Here is a 16,342-nt window from a genome sequence, read left to right on the forward strand (position 1 = left end):
GTGATAGCCAGGCTTCAGCTCCAGCCATTTCCCCTCGCCTGCTAGGCGCCCAGGGACGCCTGGGGGCTGCTCACTCCTAGAGCCCAGGGATCGGGACGGGAAGTTTTACCCAACCCACTCAGGCCTGTGGCTGGATTTGGGCTCCTGCCTTCCGCTGTGGGGAGATGTCGCTCCCCGGGCACTGCGCTGGGTGTGAGCACTCCCTGCTGCCCCGTGCTCTCAGGGTCCCAGCCCTGGCTCCTCTTCATCCCAGGACCCCTCAGGCAGCCTTTTGCAGCCAGGGCTCTGGGTGCTGGTGAAATGTGCTCCCCACTGTGCCAGCCTGGCAGGCAGCTGTGCGGTTTAGTTCTTCCCATCCGTGCTGCAGATCCAGGCTGGCTGCTAAGTGTGCGTGAAGATGCTCTGTAATGGGTTGTGTGGTGGCGATCGACTGTTCGTAAGAAAAGTCCAGTGTCTAGCCTCCATGTGCTCAAGTCTGAGTCCTTGATAAGAAGATGAACCGCCCTCGTGCCTCTTTCTCCTTCCCCTTCCCCTAGTGATACCTAGCGAGAAAAGAGGAGAGTCCAGTCCAGTCCCGCTGAAGAAGCAAGCCCCAGGTCTCATCCCCTTGCCTGGCTCCCGCCCCCTATCCCAGCCTGGACCTGACAGGACAGACAGAGCGCAGCTCATGCAGAAAACTGTTTGGGACTGAGGGAATTCTGACTTGCCCCTGGGCTCCCAGCTGACTCACCAATCAGAAGGGGACGCTGATTCGGAATCAGTAATGTTGCTGTGTTCCCAAGGAAATCATAAGTGAGGAGGGAAGCACGGAAAAGGGGCTGTATCCCAGATCCTCACTTTACAGATGAGATGCCGGAGGCAAAGAGAGTGGGAATAAATGCCCAAGAAGGTCTGCAGCGACTGCCTTCTCAGAGCTGGTCTGTTTTTCCTCCCGTCTTTATTGGAGTTTTTTCCTCCTAGTATTTTATTATGAAAAATGTCAAACGTACAGCAAAGTTGAGAGTTTTGCAGTAAAACCCAAAATACCCCCCACCTAGAGTGTGCATTGTACTGTACTTGCTCTATCACATGTCTCTCCACCCACCAATCCGTATTATCCTTTCGATACATTTCAGAGTGAAACGAAAACACTAGTCTGTTTCTTTATTGGGGGTTGTTAATTATAAAAGTAATGCCTGTTCAAACAGTTCAAAAATATATAAAAATATTTTTCTTCTAATCCTCCTTTCCTCCACTACTATTAAAGTGTGTGTTTCCCTCCAGACTTTTTCCTGTGCTTCCACACACACAAATATTTAAATGTGTATCGTATCTAGTGCTTTTTTAAAAATGGGATCATACCCTTTTACAGATGTGCCCCTTGCCACGTTTGGAGTCTGAGGTGACACTCCAGTGGCAGACCGACTGTGTGCTGTCTGCTCTTCCCTCCACGTCGCCCTTTCAGGTGGGCTCTGGGGCTTTGGGTTAGGCAGATCTTAACAGAGAACATGACCACAGGCTGTCCTGGTGGCCTGGAAGCTGAAAGTGACTTCTCTCCCAGCTCTTGTGCATAAGGACTTAAGTATTGAGTTGACTCTATCTTAGTTGTTTTCCTTGGGGTTCCTGATGGGGGGCTCTGAGTCACCATACCCTTCTAGGCCATGAAGAATCCTCATTTTATGGGCCCCAGATGCTTCCCCTTCCACTAAAGTTATCAGAGGGCACAAAGAAACCGCAGTGGTGGAGGGCAGCCCCACAGAGGGTCCCTGGCCCTGCCCCATTCACGAGCTCTCTGACTTCGGCAAGGTGTCTGATTCTCTGGCTGCAGTGTCCCCTTTTGCAAAACAGGAATGACACCGTGTACCCTGCCCGGCTTGTAAGATCCTGAGGCACTGAACACATGTGAAATCTCAGTGTGTGTCATTGGCAGTGCTCACGATCAGTTAAAATCTTTCAAAAGTGGGGAGTTGCCCTGCTTCAGGCTTTGCTCTCTTTACATCCAGAACCTGTTCTCAGGGTACTTCTCCTATGGTTTTGAGAACTTCCGGGTAACCTTTTGCTGACTTCACCTCTCTCACCTGCCTTTCAAATATCAGAATTCACCTGGGTTCAGTCGTCTGCCTTCTTGAGCTTTGTCTAAGCTCTTTATCCCACATCTACCCCTGTTGCCCACATCTCTCCTCTAAACCCCAGATCTGGACTTGAATGGGCTCCAGCAGGTTTCCATTAGCGCGTCCTGGGGGAGACGCCCGGTCAGCGCCTACCACCCAGCTCTGAGCTCATCATTACTTCCCAAGCTGGGCCTCCTTCTGGCTCCCTCTCGCTCTGACAAGTGTGCGCTCCCCTCCCCTGGCCCCCGTTTGCCCAGCTGCCCCAATTCATGCCATCCACCTCCCCCCATTGCTGGTGCCGGCCTTGAGTTCATCTCTCCTGCACCCGGCATTAGCCTCCATAGCAGGCTCCCCATCTGTGGGCTCTTCCAGTCATTTCCAGTAGTTTCAGGAGACTAGATGTGATCAGTGCGTCTCCAAGGCCCTTCAGTGACCCAGATAAAGGCCAGGTAGCACAGCAGGATACAAGTCCGTCCTCAGGAAATGGGTCTCACCTACCCCCCCCCCACGGCCCCAGGACTCTGCACCTACTACAGCAAACATCCTGCCTTGCCAGGTGCACAGACGCTGTCCCCTTTGCCCGGAATAGCCCTCCCTGAACAGTCCCCACCCCGATTGGGCATCTCCCGTACTTCTCACATCTGGATCTGTGTGTGTCGTAAGACTTCCAGGAATTCCTGTGCTGTTCATTTCCGTCTTCTTGTTCAACCGCCCCTGCTAGGCTATGAGTTTCTTGAATCCTGAGACCGTGGCTTATTCACTGAGTCGCCAGTGCCCAGAATGTCATAGAAGTGTCGTAGGGGATGCTGGCTCGGCCCCCTGCTGTGCTCGGGCTGTCCTGGCCACGGCTTCGCTTGGGGCCGTGGTGGGCAGCGGCTCCCTTCCATTCCTTCTTTTCTGGTGGGGTGTGGGGTGTCTTTTCTAAATATTTAACTGAGTTAAAATTTGTATAACACACAAGTAACCATTTTTACGTGTACAGTGCAGTGGCATTTGGGACATTCACAATGTTGTGCAACACCATCTCTTGTCTAGTTCCAAACATGTCATCATCCCAGAAGGAACTCCTTGCGTGACTCCACTCACATGAAGGAGCTAAAGCAGTCAACCCCATAGAACCCGAGAGTAGAAGTGTTGACAGGGGAGAGGGAAACAGGCAATTGCTATTCAACTGGCAGAAAGTTTCAGGTATGGGGCTTCCCTACAATAGTAGACTGTACTCTTACATTTTTATTAAGAGGGTAGATCTTATGTTAAGAGATCTCACGTTACCACAAGAAAAACAAAGGAAAATCGCTTACTCATTAAGCAGTCACTCCCTAGTGCCCCCTGCCCCCAGCCCCTGACCTACTTTTTTGTCTCTGAATTTGCCTCCTCTGGACATATCACATAAACGGGATCAGAAAGCAGGTGGCCTTTTGCATCTGGCTCCTTCCACTCGGCACCATGTTTTCGAGGTGCACCCACGTTGCAGCAGGCGTCAGCTCTCCACCCCTTTCCTGGCTGAGGGGATACGCTGTTGTGTGGGTCCACGCGGTTCATTTCTCCATTCATCCGCTGGAGGACCTTTGGGTTGCTTCCACCTTTGGCTCTTGTGAATAATGCTGCCGTGGACACACATGTACGTGTATTTGCTGGGGTACCCGTTTCTTCCCTTCACCCTTGCCTCGTACCACTCTCCTCATCACCATTTTTTCCAAACCAGAAATCCAGTGCACCTGGTCGGTGTGTATGTTTAGGGGGAAAGTCTGTTCAGGGAACCATTCTGTCTCGTGCTGCCTCTGCTGCATGTCTCCTCCTCTCCAAGCCTTTTTCGTCCTTCATCGCCTGGGCGGCTTACTTGGTGATTAATCCCATTTTGTCTTCAGGTAGTTAGTGTGTGGTTTGCGTGTCTTGTGTCCACAGTGAGGACCCTTACATCAAGGTCTCTCTTGGGCTTTCGCTGACTCAGGTGACCCATGCAGTCCCAAGCAGCTCCTAGATCCCTGCCTGCTGGTGACTGACCCCCCACTCTCCTCTGTCCCCCCTTTGCAGATGACGTGCTGACTAAAGATGCGGGTGAGTGTGTGATCTGCCTGGAGGAGCTGCTTCAGGGGGACACGATAGCCAGGCTGCCCTGCCTGTGCATTTATCACAAAAGGTACGAGAGGGCCGGCAGGGCCAGCTTAGCTGCACCCCAGACCCCAGAGGGCCCCTTCCCTGTGCGTGGGGGGAGAGAAGGGCAGACTGTCACTAGCCACCCCGTCCCCCAGCACTCTGAGTGGAGTCGAGGCAGAGGTCAGCAGGTGGGGAGTTCTGGACATGCTGAGCGCAGAGCCTGGGTGGTGGGCCCGACGGGGAGGCCTGTGGAGCCCCTGCCCCCTGGAAGGTTGAGCCCCCGTCCATCTCTGTGAGCCCCTCTGCTCCAGTGTGCAGACCCTGGTCTGGTGGGGGTGTGGTGGTCAGCACAGAGGGGTGTGCTGGCTGCCCTGGCCCCGCCCCTCCTCCCCAGAGGCCCAGCAGGCAGGAATAGCCACTACCTGTGGGCCCCAGTGCTGCGAGCGGCTATAATTAGCAGGACTGAGATTCGCCCTCAGGCTCCAGCATGAGCCTCATTCTTGTTTCCAACTGGAAAGAAGACACCTCCTTACCCAGGACAGGAGGACGCTCTGTGCTGCCCGCGGCCTCCACCTGTTCTCGGCCCCTGGAGCCCCAGAGCTGCTTCCGGACACACAGGCTTTTCCAAAGCCTGACTCACGGGGCCACTGGCCACGGGGCAGCACGTGGATGTGGCTGGTGTCAGAAAGGCGCAAGTGAGGCCTAAGGGGAGGGGGTCTTGGCCTGGGCGCAGCACCCAGCGCTCCAGTGTCCCAGGGAAGCATTGACCAGAGCCAGAAGAAGGGAATCTTCAGCTCTGGGAGAGACTTATGCAAATGATCTGTCTGGTTCCTGTTTTGAAAATACCCAGATGTTTTACAGAAAGCTGTCTTGGGCCAATTTCTGTTCCCTCTCTGTTCAGACAGTGCTTTCTGTAAACACTAGAGACCAGGATTTCCCCGCTGGCCGCTTGTCTGGCTCTCCTGAGCAAAGACACCAAGCCACAGGGCCAGTCCTCCCCTGGCCCACCTGCTCCAGGAAGGAGGACTAGATGCTGGCTGCCCACCACAGCCAGCCAAGCCAGGCAGAGCCTGGGGGCCTCCTGAGAGGGAGACTAGGGAGGGAGCCTCAGGCTGCTCCTGTGACTCCGGAGAGGGCTTGCTCAGGGCCGTGACCAGCCTGCCGGGGCTTTGTTCCCACTTCTTTGCCCTTTAAGCCTTGGAGATAGTTGACTGGCTGCCCTGGGCAGCCCCCCACTCTCACCCTCTGACCCGTAGCTGTTGCCGTCCTCCTGGGCTCCGTGCCCCTGAGGCCTTGTCCCTCGCGAGGGCACACTCCCTGCCTCCTGCAGTGCCTAGGTCCAGCCCAAGCCCGTACGCACTGCACCGGGACTCCGGCTGTGCCAGGTCCCCCCTGGGTGTCCTCCCTCCTGCTAGTAGACAGTGGGTATGTGGGGTCCCCGCAGGTGAGCGTCAGGCATTCCTGACGCTTGGAGCTAGCCCCCAGGGAGCGGCCTGGCCAGCCGGTGATGTGTCTCCCTTGCCGTCTCCCCTCAGTTGCATAGACTCATGGTTTGAAGTGAACAGATCTTGTCCAGAACACCCCGCGGACTGACCCTGCTGGGCTCGCTTGCTGACTCCTCTCAAAGGTGAGCCCGTGGTTGGGGTCGCGTTGCTCTGGGGCCTGGAGGCGGAGAGGGGGGCTGAGCTGCCCTCACGGCACCCCACGCCCCGCCTCCCCCGGCCAAGAGGGGTCGGGGGTGAGGGGAGCATCTCAGCAGCAGGGGTTCCGTGAGGTGGGGAGGGTTCCTGGGAAGGATGAGAGTCCAGACTCGCACGTTGCGAGGAAGAACCTGCCAGGTAGAGGAAGGTGAGTTGGGGGAAGGCCCCTCGTGTTCCCCGTGTCTAGGGCAAATCTCCCCGAGGAAGGTTCAGGAAGGTCCCTTGGAAAGTGCTGGGCAGGAGAAGCAGCACAAGCCCTGGGACAGGATGCTGCTTTGCACCCCAGCTGTGCCTCGTGCTTGCTGGGGGGCCGGGGCAGGTCCTTGCCCCTCGGTGGCGTGGGTGTCTCTGCTGCTTCTTTGGGGACGGGATAATCTCTCTTGCGTCCCCACGTGGACAGCACACTCATTGGACAAGACCGAGTGTGGGACGGCGCCTCATTCCCTGCAGCGCTTGTCAGCAGTCAGAGCTTGGCTGGTTCTTCCCGCCTGCACCCACCGCCCTCACCCCCTTCCAGATGAATCTGAGGCCTCCAGGCCAGACCTGGGGCCCCGCCACCCAAGTCCCTGTTTGCACAGCAGACCAGCATAACCAGCTTTCTCCCGAGATGCGCACATGTGCTCCCCTGTCACCGTCGTCCAACCCCAGTTTCTCCCGCAGGCGCCCTGCTTTACTGCTGACCATTCTCTCCTGTCCCCATCCTAGCTGGCCCTCTCGAGTTCTGGGCTGGCACTCTTCTGTTTTCTGCCAAATGAGAAACCAAAACCCACCTCACCTCACGTGAATCCAAGGGTTTGGGGGCCTCTTTTGCGCTCTCTCTCCTCTCTCTCTCCTTCTCCCTCTTTCTCTCGGGGCCTCTTTTGCGCTCTCTCTCTCTCTCTCTCTCTCTCTCCCTCTCTCCCTCCCTCTCCCTCTTTTTCTCGTTTTTTGTTTTCTTTTGTTCTTTGTTAGGTTTATTTTATTTATTCCAAGTAAACTCCCAGAACAGCTGATGATGTCAAACTATTCAGGGACATTTGCCCTTTTTACCTTCACCTCAAAAACTGAGGACGTGGGGTGAAGAAAAGGCGAGGGGAAGCGTGAGGCAGAGGGAATGGAGCTTGGTGCTGGCTGCAAGTCCAAATTCCCGGCATGATGTTTGGCTTCGGGGCCCCCAGACCGGAACCACAGGTGCCCCTGCCCGGCCTCAGCGGGATGCACGCGGCTGGCCTCGGGCCCGATGGAGCACGACTTACATCTTACGGTCCCCACAGGGACAGCCAGGCCCCCGTTCCTGAGAGGAGGCTTCGGACACTGGGGCAGAGCTGAGCTGGGGACACCAGTGGGAACAGGGCACCCCTCCTGCACTGACTTCCAGAGAATGGTTCTCCCTTTCTCCCTGAGGACACCAGATTGAATGAGAGCGAGTTTGAGAGAAGAAAGAATCACCCAATATCCTTCCCCTCATCCTCATCTCAGGAGGGAAAGGGCATTTTCTTTTTCACCTTTGAAAGGCGTTGTGGGTCTGTCTCTAAAGTGTTTACAAAAAAAAAAAACTATAAAAAAAAAATGTCTAGTGTCGACTGGTGTTTTCCCTCGTGATGTTTACAGATTGCCGTCTGCTGCCCGGCCAGAACCCGCTCAGTGACAAAACGACCAGAGCCGGGTTCTCGCCACTCGCAGAGCAGAGCTCACAGCCCTCCCGTGCCCGGCACCCGGCGGTCTCTCCATCAACCGCTCTGCCTTGGTTTTTTTTGTTGTTGTTGTTTGGTTGGTTTTTTTCCCCAATTTTCTGGCTTGGTTTTGCACTTTTCTCCCCTTGGGACCCTGATATCTTGACTTCATTGCCAAAAACCAACTCACTGAGGACCTTCTCCCCCCCTCCTTTCCATTTCTCCTCCCCTCTTCCCTCCTGGTTCTGGTCAGTTCAGAGGATTTAACAATCACAAGTGTCCTGCAAAAATGCCTGAACGTTTTTCTTAGACCCTTGTGGATTTTTTTTTTCCAGAAAACCTAGACAAACAAAAGACTTATTAAAGGGATATGTACAGCTGCCCCTGTTTTCAGGCATTCTGTTTGAGAACATTCTAGCCATTGATGTTCACATGTGGCATCAGCCCCTGCAAGATAGGTTTCTGTATTTATATTTTAAAATACAAAAAAAAAAAAACCTTATAAAATGTTTAAAAATACGTTCAAAGCTGGGGGAAAAGGCTTTCTTCATTAGTCAAGGTGTTTTGATATGGTATTAAAATAATGTCTAATAAAAGATGCACTGTGTGACTTCATTTTAATCAAGTATTGTTACACAATCAAGAAATGGGCGTTGACGGTCTGTCCCCTGCTCCCTTGCCTACCTCCTTAGCCTTCCTTCAGGCTAGCATCGGGGCTACAGGTGTGTGATGTGGTTCTCAGCGATCACGCCCGGGTGAGGGAACGTGGCAGGTCAGGCCGGAGTCCCGCAGCTTTACGACCCATTCAAGCCTCGTGGAATCTATCTGCCATCAGCTGTGGAGCGGTCGTGACAGAACTCTTCTGGAAAGATCTGCAGGGCAAAGACCTTGCAGCGGATGGAGGCTGCAAGGATGCGGGTTCTTCCAGGCACTGGCCCAGACCGCCCCCCGCCCAATCCCTGGCTCCCCATTCCACACCCTGCCCTTCCTGTTGCTCCGGCCACATCTCAGTGCTGACTCATGGGCATCCTTCATTGAGGCCCAGAATGAGGCCCTGGTTTGGGGCTGAGCCAGCTCAGAGCCCTTGAACTAGAACCAGCCACTCAGGGCTCACACGAGTTGGCACACCCTGGGCTGGGTGGGAAGCTCAGGGCAGCAGGTAGCAGTGCCCACCTGGCGCCTCTGTCCCTGTGCCAGACCGGCTCCCGGAGCGGCATTCCAGAGCCTCCTGCAGAGCCTGTGAAGAAAGCTGTGGAGGAAGACTCCTGCTCCGCCCCTTCTCGGGCCTCCTGTGTGCTGCTGCCTCTATGGGCTCTGACCCCACCAGGCCCAGGCTCTGCAGTTGTCTTCTGTCAGACACTTGCTGAAGCACCTGCTCTGTACAAGGGCATTGCAGGCTGGTGGGCAAATCTGAGCCAAGGCACTGGCACGCTCAGCATTTCAGAGAAATACTCAAGAGGAGTTTGTGGGTCTGAGCTTGTGGGGTAGTGACCCCGGGTACCCGCAGTCGCCATGGTGGCAAAAACCTGGGCTCTAAACTGTCTGTATGGGGCTCCTTTGCCTGGCAGAACCACGCTGGGGAAAGGACTTCATCTGAACTTCAGATGCCCCACACGTGAAGTGGGAACAAAGTCAGGCGGCTCAGAGGCCACCGTGAGGGTCAGAGGATCTGCCCAGAAGCCCCTGGCACGTGCGTAGCAGGCTCGCTCGTGGCTTTGTCACCGCAAAGAGCACTGTTCTATTCACAGCACCTCCTGCTTCTGCCTGGCAACTATGTCTGCCTGTTCTATATTTAATTCCTCCAGCAAAGCTGGCCCTGAGGATCTCCTTGCCTGACCCCTGGGCCTGCGGGCAGAGGAGGCCTCTGTGACCACCTCGGTGGCTTAGGCCTGGCAGCCTTGGCAGCGCCCTGGGTGAGCTGAGGGGTCGAGCTGGGTTGGGGCAGGGCTGGAGCCCACGCCGGCTGCTATTCCAGGCTCCTGGGGCTGGTGCCTATCCCACCCCCAGCGACTTCACTCCCACCTGGCACACTGCAGCCCTCTGCTGGTTGCCGTCTCCTCCAAATTCAGACCCAGACTGCCAGCTCCTGGGCGGGGGTAGGACCGGGGTTGTCCGGGCTTTCCAGATGGAACTGGTGTCTGTCATCCTCCATCCCAACAGCTCTCCTCAACTCTGCCTTTCCGGGAGGGGAGGGAATTGGCAGGCACTGGGAGGTGGGTTCCACCCACTCCCTCTGCTAAGGGCCCAGCACACGTGAAGGGGAGGGGGCTTCCTGGAAAGGGGCACCTCACTAAAACCAGTCATCTAGGAGCCATTTAATGGTGTCGAGGTTTTTAGGTCCTTATTCCTAGGGAATAGATGCTGAATTATATAGGTGAATGATGTCAACAAATTTGTAACTCAATTCCAAATGGTTCCCCAAAAAATACACGCACGAAGCAAGTAAGGCAAAAATATTCATTGTTGAATCTTCAGTGGCTAGTATTTCAGTGAACAGTGTACTTGTTCTTCCAACTGTCCTGCGTGTTTGGAGTTTTTCCTAGTAAAGAATTGTGGGGAAGTGGCCATTTGCTGAACACCTACTAGTTGCCAGGCACTGAGGGGCACATCAGAGACAAGCCCTGCCCTGTAGGGGAGGAGCCTGCCCCTGCAGAATGCTGCCCCGGGGGGCTGCTGGTGGTGGGCTGCCTGCGTGGAGGGGAGGGCACTGGTGGCTGATGGTTAGATGGTTCGAGTCCGCTTTATTGGGTGCTTGTGGGGGAGGGCCCATGGGACTTGCCCCACACCACCCCCTGGCACATCCAAGGGACAGAAACGTCACAGAGGAGCGAACTCAGGGCTCAGCCCCAAGTTAGCAGAAAGGAGGGGTTCCAAGAACCGAGCTGGTCTCAGGAGCCAGAGTGGCTGCCTGAACAGCTGAGGGGAGATGTGGGGAGGGGCGGAGGGAGTGGAGGCAGGGAAGGAGCTCAGAGGTGGCTTGGGAGAATGGGAGTGAGGCGAGATGGAGTGTGCCCCTGGCTCCCCTGCACCCCTCGCCCAGCCCTTTTCCTAAGGGCCAAGGCCTCGGGGTGAGGGAGATGGGCCTGCACTAGAGGCTCCTGGGACCTGCAGGGGCGTGGAGAGCTTAGAGACTGGTTTCCAGGACTCCAGACACCTGCTAGACCCTGGGAAGTGGGGGGCCCAGAGCTGAGAGCTGCAGGTCCCTGCAGAGGTGAGTGTTGGGCACCACTGCCCCAAGCAGATACTGGTGTCTAAGCTCTGAGGTGTCGGGCGCCCTCTCGTGGGCTTAGGGGGAACAACTGCCAGGTACCCCGGACAAGGTCCTCTAATCAGGAATCCTGACCGAGGCAGGAGCAGGCCCCAGGGTGGACTGAGCCTGAGGTTGAGGCAAAAAAGCTGGTAGTATAATACATCACACTGTGGAGAGGTGTGGTACCAGGAAAACCACTTCCATTTGCAATGGTTGGTAGCAGCCACTTGAAGGACATGTTCAGAATGTTCTAGAGTACACTTGGGGCTCAGTGGGGGAGTCTGTGGTAAGTGATGATGGACATGGGCAAGTCCTTAGGCCCTGGGGCTCTGAGAGGCAGAGCAGCTGCCCCTCCTCAGGCTGCAGCAAGTCAGAGGGCAGGCCCAGGATGAGGGACGAGGACGTCACCAGCCAAAGGACAAAGAACTTGGAGGAGGTGGGGGGGGCAGGCACAGGGGTTCATTCACAGGTGCTGCCTGCTCATCTCCAGACAACTGCACGTGGGGTTCAGGTTTATTTTGGGGGTCTATGAGTGTGGAGCGGAAGGTCCCTTCCCCCACCAGCAAAGGAGCATTCCTGTCACCAGGCAGATGGAGTTGGGCTATAGGTGCTGGGGCCCCCAGCCTTTGTTCTCCTGCCCTGGCAGTGGGGAGGCTAAGCTGGAGGGGAGTCGTCCTCGTCTTTGGGGTGACTGACCCACACCACCTTACAGGATGCGTAAGCGAGCAGAGAGGAAGCAGCTTCACCGGGAATGACCCTGAGCCATTTACTGGACCAAAGGCTCCTGAGGTCAGCAAAAGGGCCAGGGAGAAGACGGCCGACCAGGCTTCTCCCTCCTCTCTCTGGCCTCGGCTTGGATGAAAGGGCTAGCGGGCTGGCGAAGACCCCTGCAGGGTCCAGGCAAAGGCAGAGCTGTTCCATGGAAGGAAAACAGGTTCCGGAACGGGAGGTGCCACTCTCTGGGGGCTTGTGGGCCAGGTGCTCCGAGCCCCTCACAGCACCTTGCCTGGGTTCATGAGGCCTCGGGGGTCCAGCGTGGCCTTGAGCTGCCGCATGGTCTCAATGCCCACCGTGCCCACCTCCTCCTGCAGCAGCTGCCGCTTGCCCAGACCGATGCCATGTTCCCCTGTGCACGTGCCACGGAGTGCCAGTGCTCGCCTGGGAAGCAGCGGGAAGAGGTCCTCAGCGGGTGCCCCTCCCACTTCCCTCAGCTCTCCCCTACCCTGCTTCCCGCTTTGCCCTTACCTGACCAGCTGTTCTGCAAAGGCCTTGACCCTGAGGAGCTCCTCCTGGTCCTCTGGGTCTACCACCAGGATGCAGTGGAAATTGCCGTCACCCACGTGCCCAACGATGGTTCCTGGGGGCCCAGAGGACACAGCTGCTGCCCCAGCCCCGCCCCCACCCTCCCACCGCGCCCCACATGGGGCAGGCATAACCTGTGAGTCCCGAGGCCTGCAGGTCCTCCTTGGTCTGCACCAGGATCTCCGGCAGCCGGGAGATGGGCACACACACGTCGGTGGAATAGCCCTGAGTCGGGGCAGGCCGGTGAGCTTCCCTCCCTCACCCAGCCTGCCCGGGAGGTAAGGGGTCAAGGGTACGAATGGGCTCGGGGTGCTCGGCCTCTCACATGAACGTGCCTGCCGTCTCTAAGCCTCAGTTTCCCTGTGCAACAAGGCGACTGGCCCAGCTAGGCTCCCAGGGCTGTCATCCTGCTCCCCACCCCCGCTACCGTGCAGGCCCCCCAGCACCTGGAGCCCAGCCTCCCCTTCCGCTTCACCACCTCTTCCTCCAGGAAGCCTGCCTTCTGTGTCCACACTGCCCCTCCTTGGTCCCTGCACCCAGGGCCTGGCTCGGGGCAGGGGCTCCCTCCCGAGGATTTGGCAGTCCTGCCTGCCGGGGCCTCTGCCTGCTGCCCTGGACAATAGGGCAGTAGGCTGAGGAAAGGCTCCCGTGTCCACCCCAGCCCGCTCACCTTGCAGCCCGGCCGCAGCGCCAGGGCAGCGTACCAGGCGTTGTGCCGCGCTGCCCAGAGCCGGCTGCGGTCCTCCGCCTCCTTGGCCCAGGAGAAGTGAGAGCCTCCATTGTGCCGGATGATCTCCTCTGTCGGGGGCGGGGGGTTGACACCAGGCCCTACTCTGGGGCAGCCCAGGCCCCGCCCCGCCCCGCCCACAGCACCCCAGCACACCTGTGCGCTGCACCTGCTCTGCCAGCGCCTGCTCGGAGCCGTGGAACTCGAGGAAGAGCGTGGGCGCCACGCAGCAGTTCAGCTTGCTATGCCTGTTGCAGGCATCCATCATGACGTCATCCAGGAACTCTGGGACCAAGGAGAAGCCACGTGAGGTGACGCGTGGCCTTCAAAGGGGAGCCCACCTGGACGGCCCAATCCCAGGCTCACCAATGCGGGCCACGGGCACTGCAGCCTGGAGGATGTGTACGGTGCTGTCCACGGCCGCCTGGACGCTGGGGAAGGCACAGGTGGCAGCCACCGTGGCCTCAGGGGCAGGGTGCAGGCGCAGTGTGGCGGCCGTGATGAGGCCCAGCGTCCCCTCGGAGCCCACAAACAGCCCGGTGAGGTTGTAGCCAGCTGCGCTCTTCCTGGGTCCCCGGGGACATGAGGTAGGTGAGTGCCCAGGCCACATGACGACGGATTTGTGGCCAGAAGCCAGGTGGGGAGCTGAGCCTGAGGTCTGGGCTCACCCGCCTCTGTGCAGACTGCCACCCAGGCAGCCGTTTCCTGGCACAGCCCAAATAGGCCTCCGGACCACCAGCTTTGGCCCACAGGGCAGTTTCATGACCCGCCTCTCCAGGAGGCCCCCGTCGCCGCCGGTAGAGGGCGCTCACCGGAAGTGACGTCCCGGGCCCGCGGTGTGAAGCAGCCGCCCTCCCGGCAGCACCACCTCCAGGTTCAGCACGTTGTCGCGCATAGTGCCGTAGCGCACAGCGTTGGTGCCCGAGGCGCCGGTGGCCACCATGCCGCAGAGAGAGGCGTCTGCACCTGGGTCTGGAGGGCAGAGGGCAGGCAGAAGGAAGCCTGGGGCGGGTGCCCGTGGGCAGAGGGGTCCCAACAAGCCCCAGAAACACCCCTGCCACCAGGGAGCCCTCCAGGCCCAGGAAAGTCCTGGAGCCCCAGCCTACCCACAGGGAACCAGAGGCCGCTGTCGCGCAGGTGGGAGTTGAGGGCTTTGCGGGTGACGCCGGGCTCCACCACCACAGAGAAGTCTTCCGGATTCAGCTCCAGGATTCGATCCATGTGGGTCAGGTTGACACAGACGCCGCCCTGGCGGAGGGCGTTCAAGCGGTTACTGACCTAGATCTTTCGCCAGGACACAGCCCCCAGGACCCCAGCTCGAGGCTGACCTCCCAGCAGCCAGACCAGAGCCCCGGGATGGCAGGTAAGGAGGGCTGGACCTGGCCAGCCAGGCTGGTGTGGTGGAGGAGGCAGCTGCCGGTGTGACAAGTGTGGTGGGACTAGAGCCTGGCCAGGGGAGTTGTCCACCCACCATACATACCTGCACGGCACAGACTCCACCCTCAAGCCCGGTGCCCGAGCCGAATGGGATGATGGGCACGCCTTGGCCATAGCACAGGGCTGCCAGCCGGCTGACCTGCTCCACATTCTGGGGCCACACCACGGCGTCCGGAGGTTGGCACCTGGAACCAGACCCTCAGCAATGTAGGGGTGTGTGGTACCCTCTGGTCCTGCTCAAGTTTGAAGATATGGCAGGGCCTGAGGCTGCACAGTGGGCGAGGGGCAGAGAACACCCTTCTGGGGGCATAGAGGAGAGGTGGAGGATGCCAGATCACCCAAAAACAGATGGCGGGGGTTGAGGGGCAGAAGATAACCCAGGACCCTCACTCCCAGCCAGGGGTTCTGATGCAGGGGAGTGGCGGAGCCCACCTGTGCATTGACTCATCGTGCCCGTGCTGCTCCCGGACCACAGCAGCAGTAGTCACATGGGGGCTCCCCACAACTGCCTTCAAAGCCTCCACAAAGCCCTCGCTGAGTTCACCCTGCAGGGGAGAAACACATTGGCAGGGTCACTCAAAGATACCTGGGGCCACCTGGCCAGTGGGAGGGGTGGGAGTGGGGGTTCCATTGCCTGTGAACAGAGGCACCCACACCCCTACCCCGCTTCGGCCGGGGGCTCGTAGGGCTCTTGGAGCCCTTCTGGGGATTTCTTCCCATTTTACAGATGAGGAAAAGAAGCCAGCAAGTCCAGGACAGGGCCTGGCCTAGAACCCAGCTCCTTGCCTCCCAGGCATTCTTTCAAAACGTGTGTGTATTCCGGGGCCTCAAAGGGGTGCCCTAGAGTCCACAAATCTTTCAGTTGACACCCCCCAGCCCCACTCATGGCAGCTGTGAGGGCTTCGGCCCAGCGCACTGAACACCCACATTTGACCTGGGGTGAGCCCAGCGAGCCTCTGCTCAAGGTCTCCTGGTGCTGGGGCAGCACAGAGTCTGGCCGGAACTCGGCATCGGGGGCCCCCCACCCTCTAAAGGGCTCCTCTCCTCCCACCTACCTGCGTCCCCCTGGAGCAGTAGCCCCTCCAGGGGAACATCCCCCAAGTTGCAGCCCGGAGCAGGCTGGCCATAGCTGGGCAACAGCCGGTGACCACCCCAGCCTATTGGCTGTGCTGGGGGCAGGGCTGCTTAAGGTGGCACAGCCTTAAGGTGGCCCTGCCAGCCCTTGCTGAGTCAGTACTTCTTAAAGAAGAGGTGAGGCTTACTGAGCACAAAGGGAAACAGAACAGCCGCCACTTCTGGCTTAAGACTATGCAGTGGCTTCTTGTGGTCCGAATACCCAGAGCTCCAGCAAGGCTCAGGGGCTTGGGGCACACCCTTGATTTTTCTCACCCTGCAAGTCCCAGCTCCGGTGTCACAGTTAGAGTAGGCCTTGATCGGGGCTATGAGGAGGAAAGCACAGGGAGGCTCTTGGGAGTTAGGATGGGGGTAGGGCAGTAAGGCAAGCCAGGAAGACTTCCTGGAAGAGGAGTGCTAAGGATGAGCAACAGTTTGCCAGATCAGCCAAGGAAAAGACTGTTGCATCCCTTTGTCTCCACTCTCCCACTGGGCATATCCCAGGATCGAGGGGAGTGAGGTGGCTGCTGCTCTTGAAAGTATTCCAAGCTCTGTTTTCCTCCCACAGCAAATTTGAAGAAGCGTGTTGCTAACATTACTGAGATAAAGCTATTTCTGGCTTTGTTTTTCTTCCCAGTCAAACCAGGAATACAAACTCCTACTTGGGTCCTTCTCCCCAACCACATTTGAATGAGCCCACATTTCCATTCTCAGTGTGTTGCTTAACTGGCTTATCTCAAAAATCATCTCTTTTACAGTTGGTTAGTTCAAATCAAGATCCAGGGAAAGTCCACAGAATGTATTTGGTTAATGTGTCTCATAAGCGTCTTAATCTAGAACAGTTTCCCTCTCCCCCATTCTTCCATGACATTTATTTGTTAAAGAAACTGGGTCACTTGTTCTGTAGAATTTTCCGCATTCTGTTTTTGGATGATTGTATCCTTGTGAGATTCTGTACTTCTTGTAAACTGTTA

At 57.6% G+C, this 16,342-nt stretch overlaps 2 protein-coding genes across 3 annotated transcripts in view; one reads left to right on the forward strand and one right to left on the reverse strand.

Annotated features, from left to right (window-relative positions):
* The window catches only part of ZNRF1 (zinc and ring finger 1), a 99,552-nt gene extending 91,674 nt beyond the window's left edge, over positions 1 to 7,878 (forward strand). Inside the window, exons 3-5 of one of the 2 annotated variants that reach the window (XM_030863345.3) lie at positions 4,125 to 4,230; positions 5,723 to 5,814; positions 7,141 to 7,878. In XM_030863345.3, the coding sequence (XP_030719205.1) occupies positions 4,125 to 4,230; positions 5,723 to 5,780 (164 nt within the window). In that variant the 3' untranslated portion in view covers positions 5,781 to 5,814; positions 7,141 to 7,878. The remainder of the gene's footprint in view (positions 1 to 4,124; positions 4,231 to 5,722; positions 5,815 to 7,140) is intronic. The other variant, XM_030863346.3, reaches the window with a different exon arrangement.
* A 2,143-nt stretch (positions 7,879 to 10,021) lies between these two features.
* On the reverse strand, positions 10,022 to 15,421 carry LDHD (lactate dehydrogenase D). The gene is made up of 11 exons (XM_060288445.1): positions 15,311 to 15,421; positions 14,688 to 14,800; positions 14,299 to 14,440; positions 13,925 to 14,066; positions 13,631 to 13,790; positions 13,185 to 13,384; positions 12,975 to 13,103; positions 12,762 to 12,889; positions 12,226 to 12,316; positions 12,035 to 12,146; positions 10,022 to 11,947 (listed from the first exon to the last, which is right to left on the reverse strand). Exons 1-11 carry the CDS (start codon positions 15,380 to 15,382, stop codon positions 11,782 to 11,784), a joined length of 1,455 nt encoding a protein of 484 aa, XP_060144428.1. The 5' UTR covers positions 15,383 to 15,421; the 3' UTR covers positions 10,022 to 11,781.
* Between the last annotated feature and the right edge of the window lie 921 nt (positions 15,422 to 16,342).

This window comes from Globicephala melas, chromosome 19 (assembly GCF_963455315.2).
Source record: "Globicephala melas chromosome 19, mGloMel1.2, whole genome shotgun sequence".
Lineage (NCBI taxonomy): Eukaryota > Metazoa > Chordata > Mammalia > Artiodactyla > Delphinidae > Globicephala > Globicephala melas.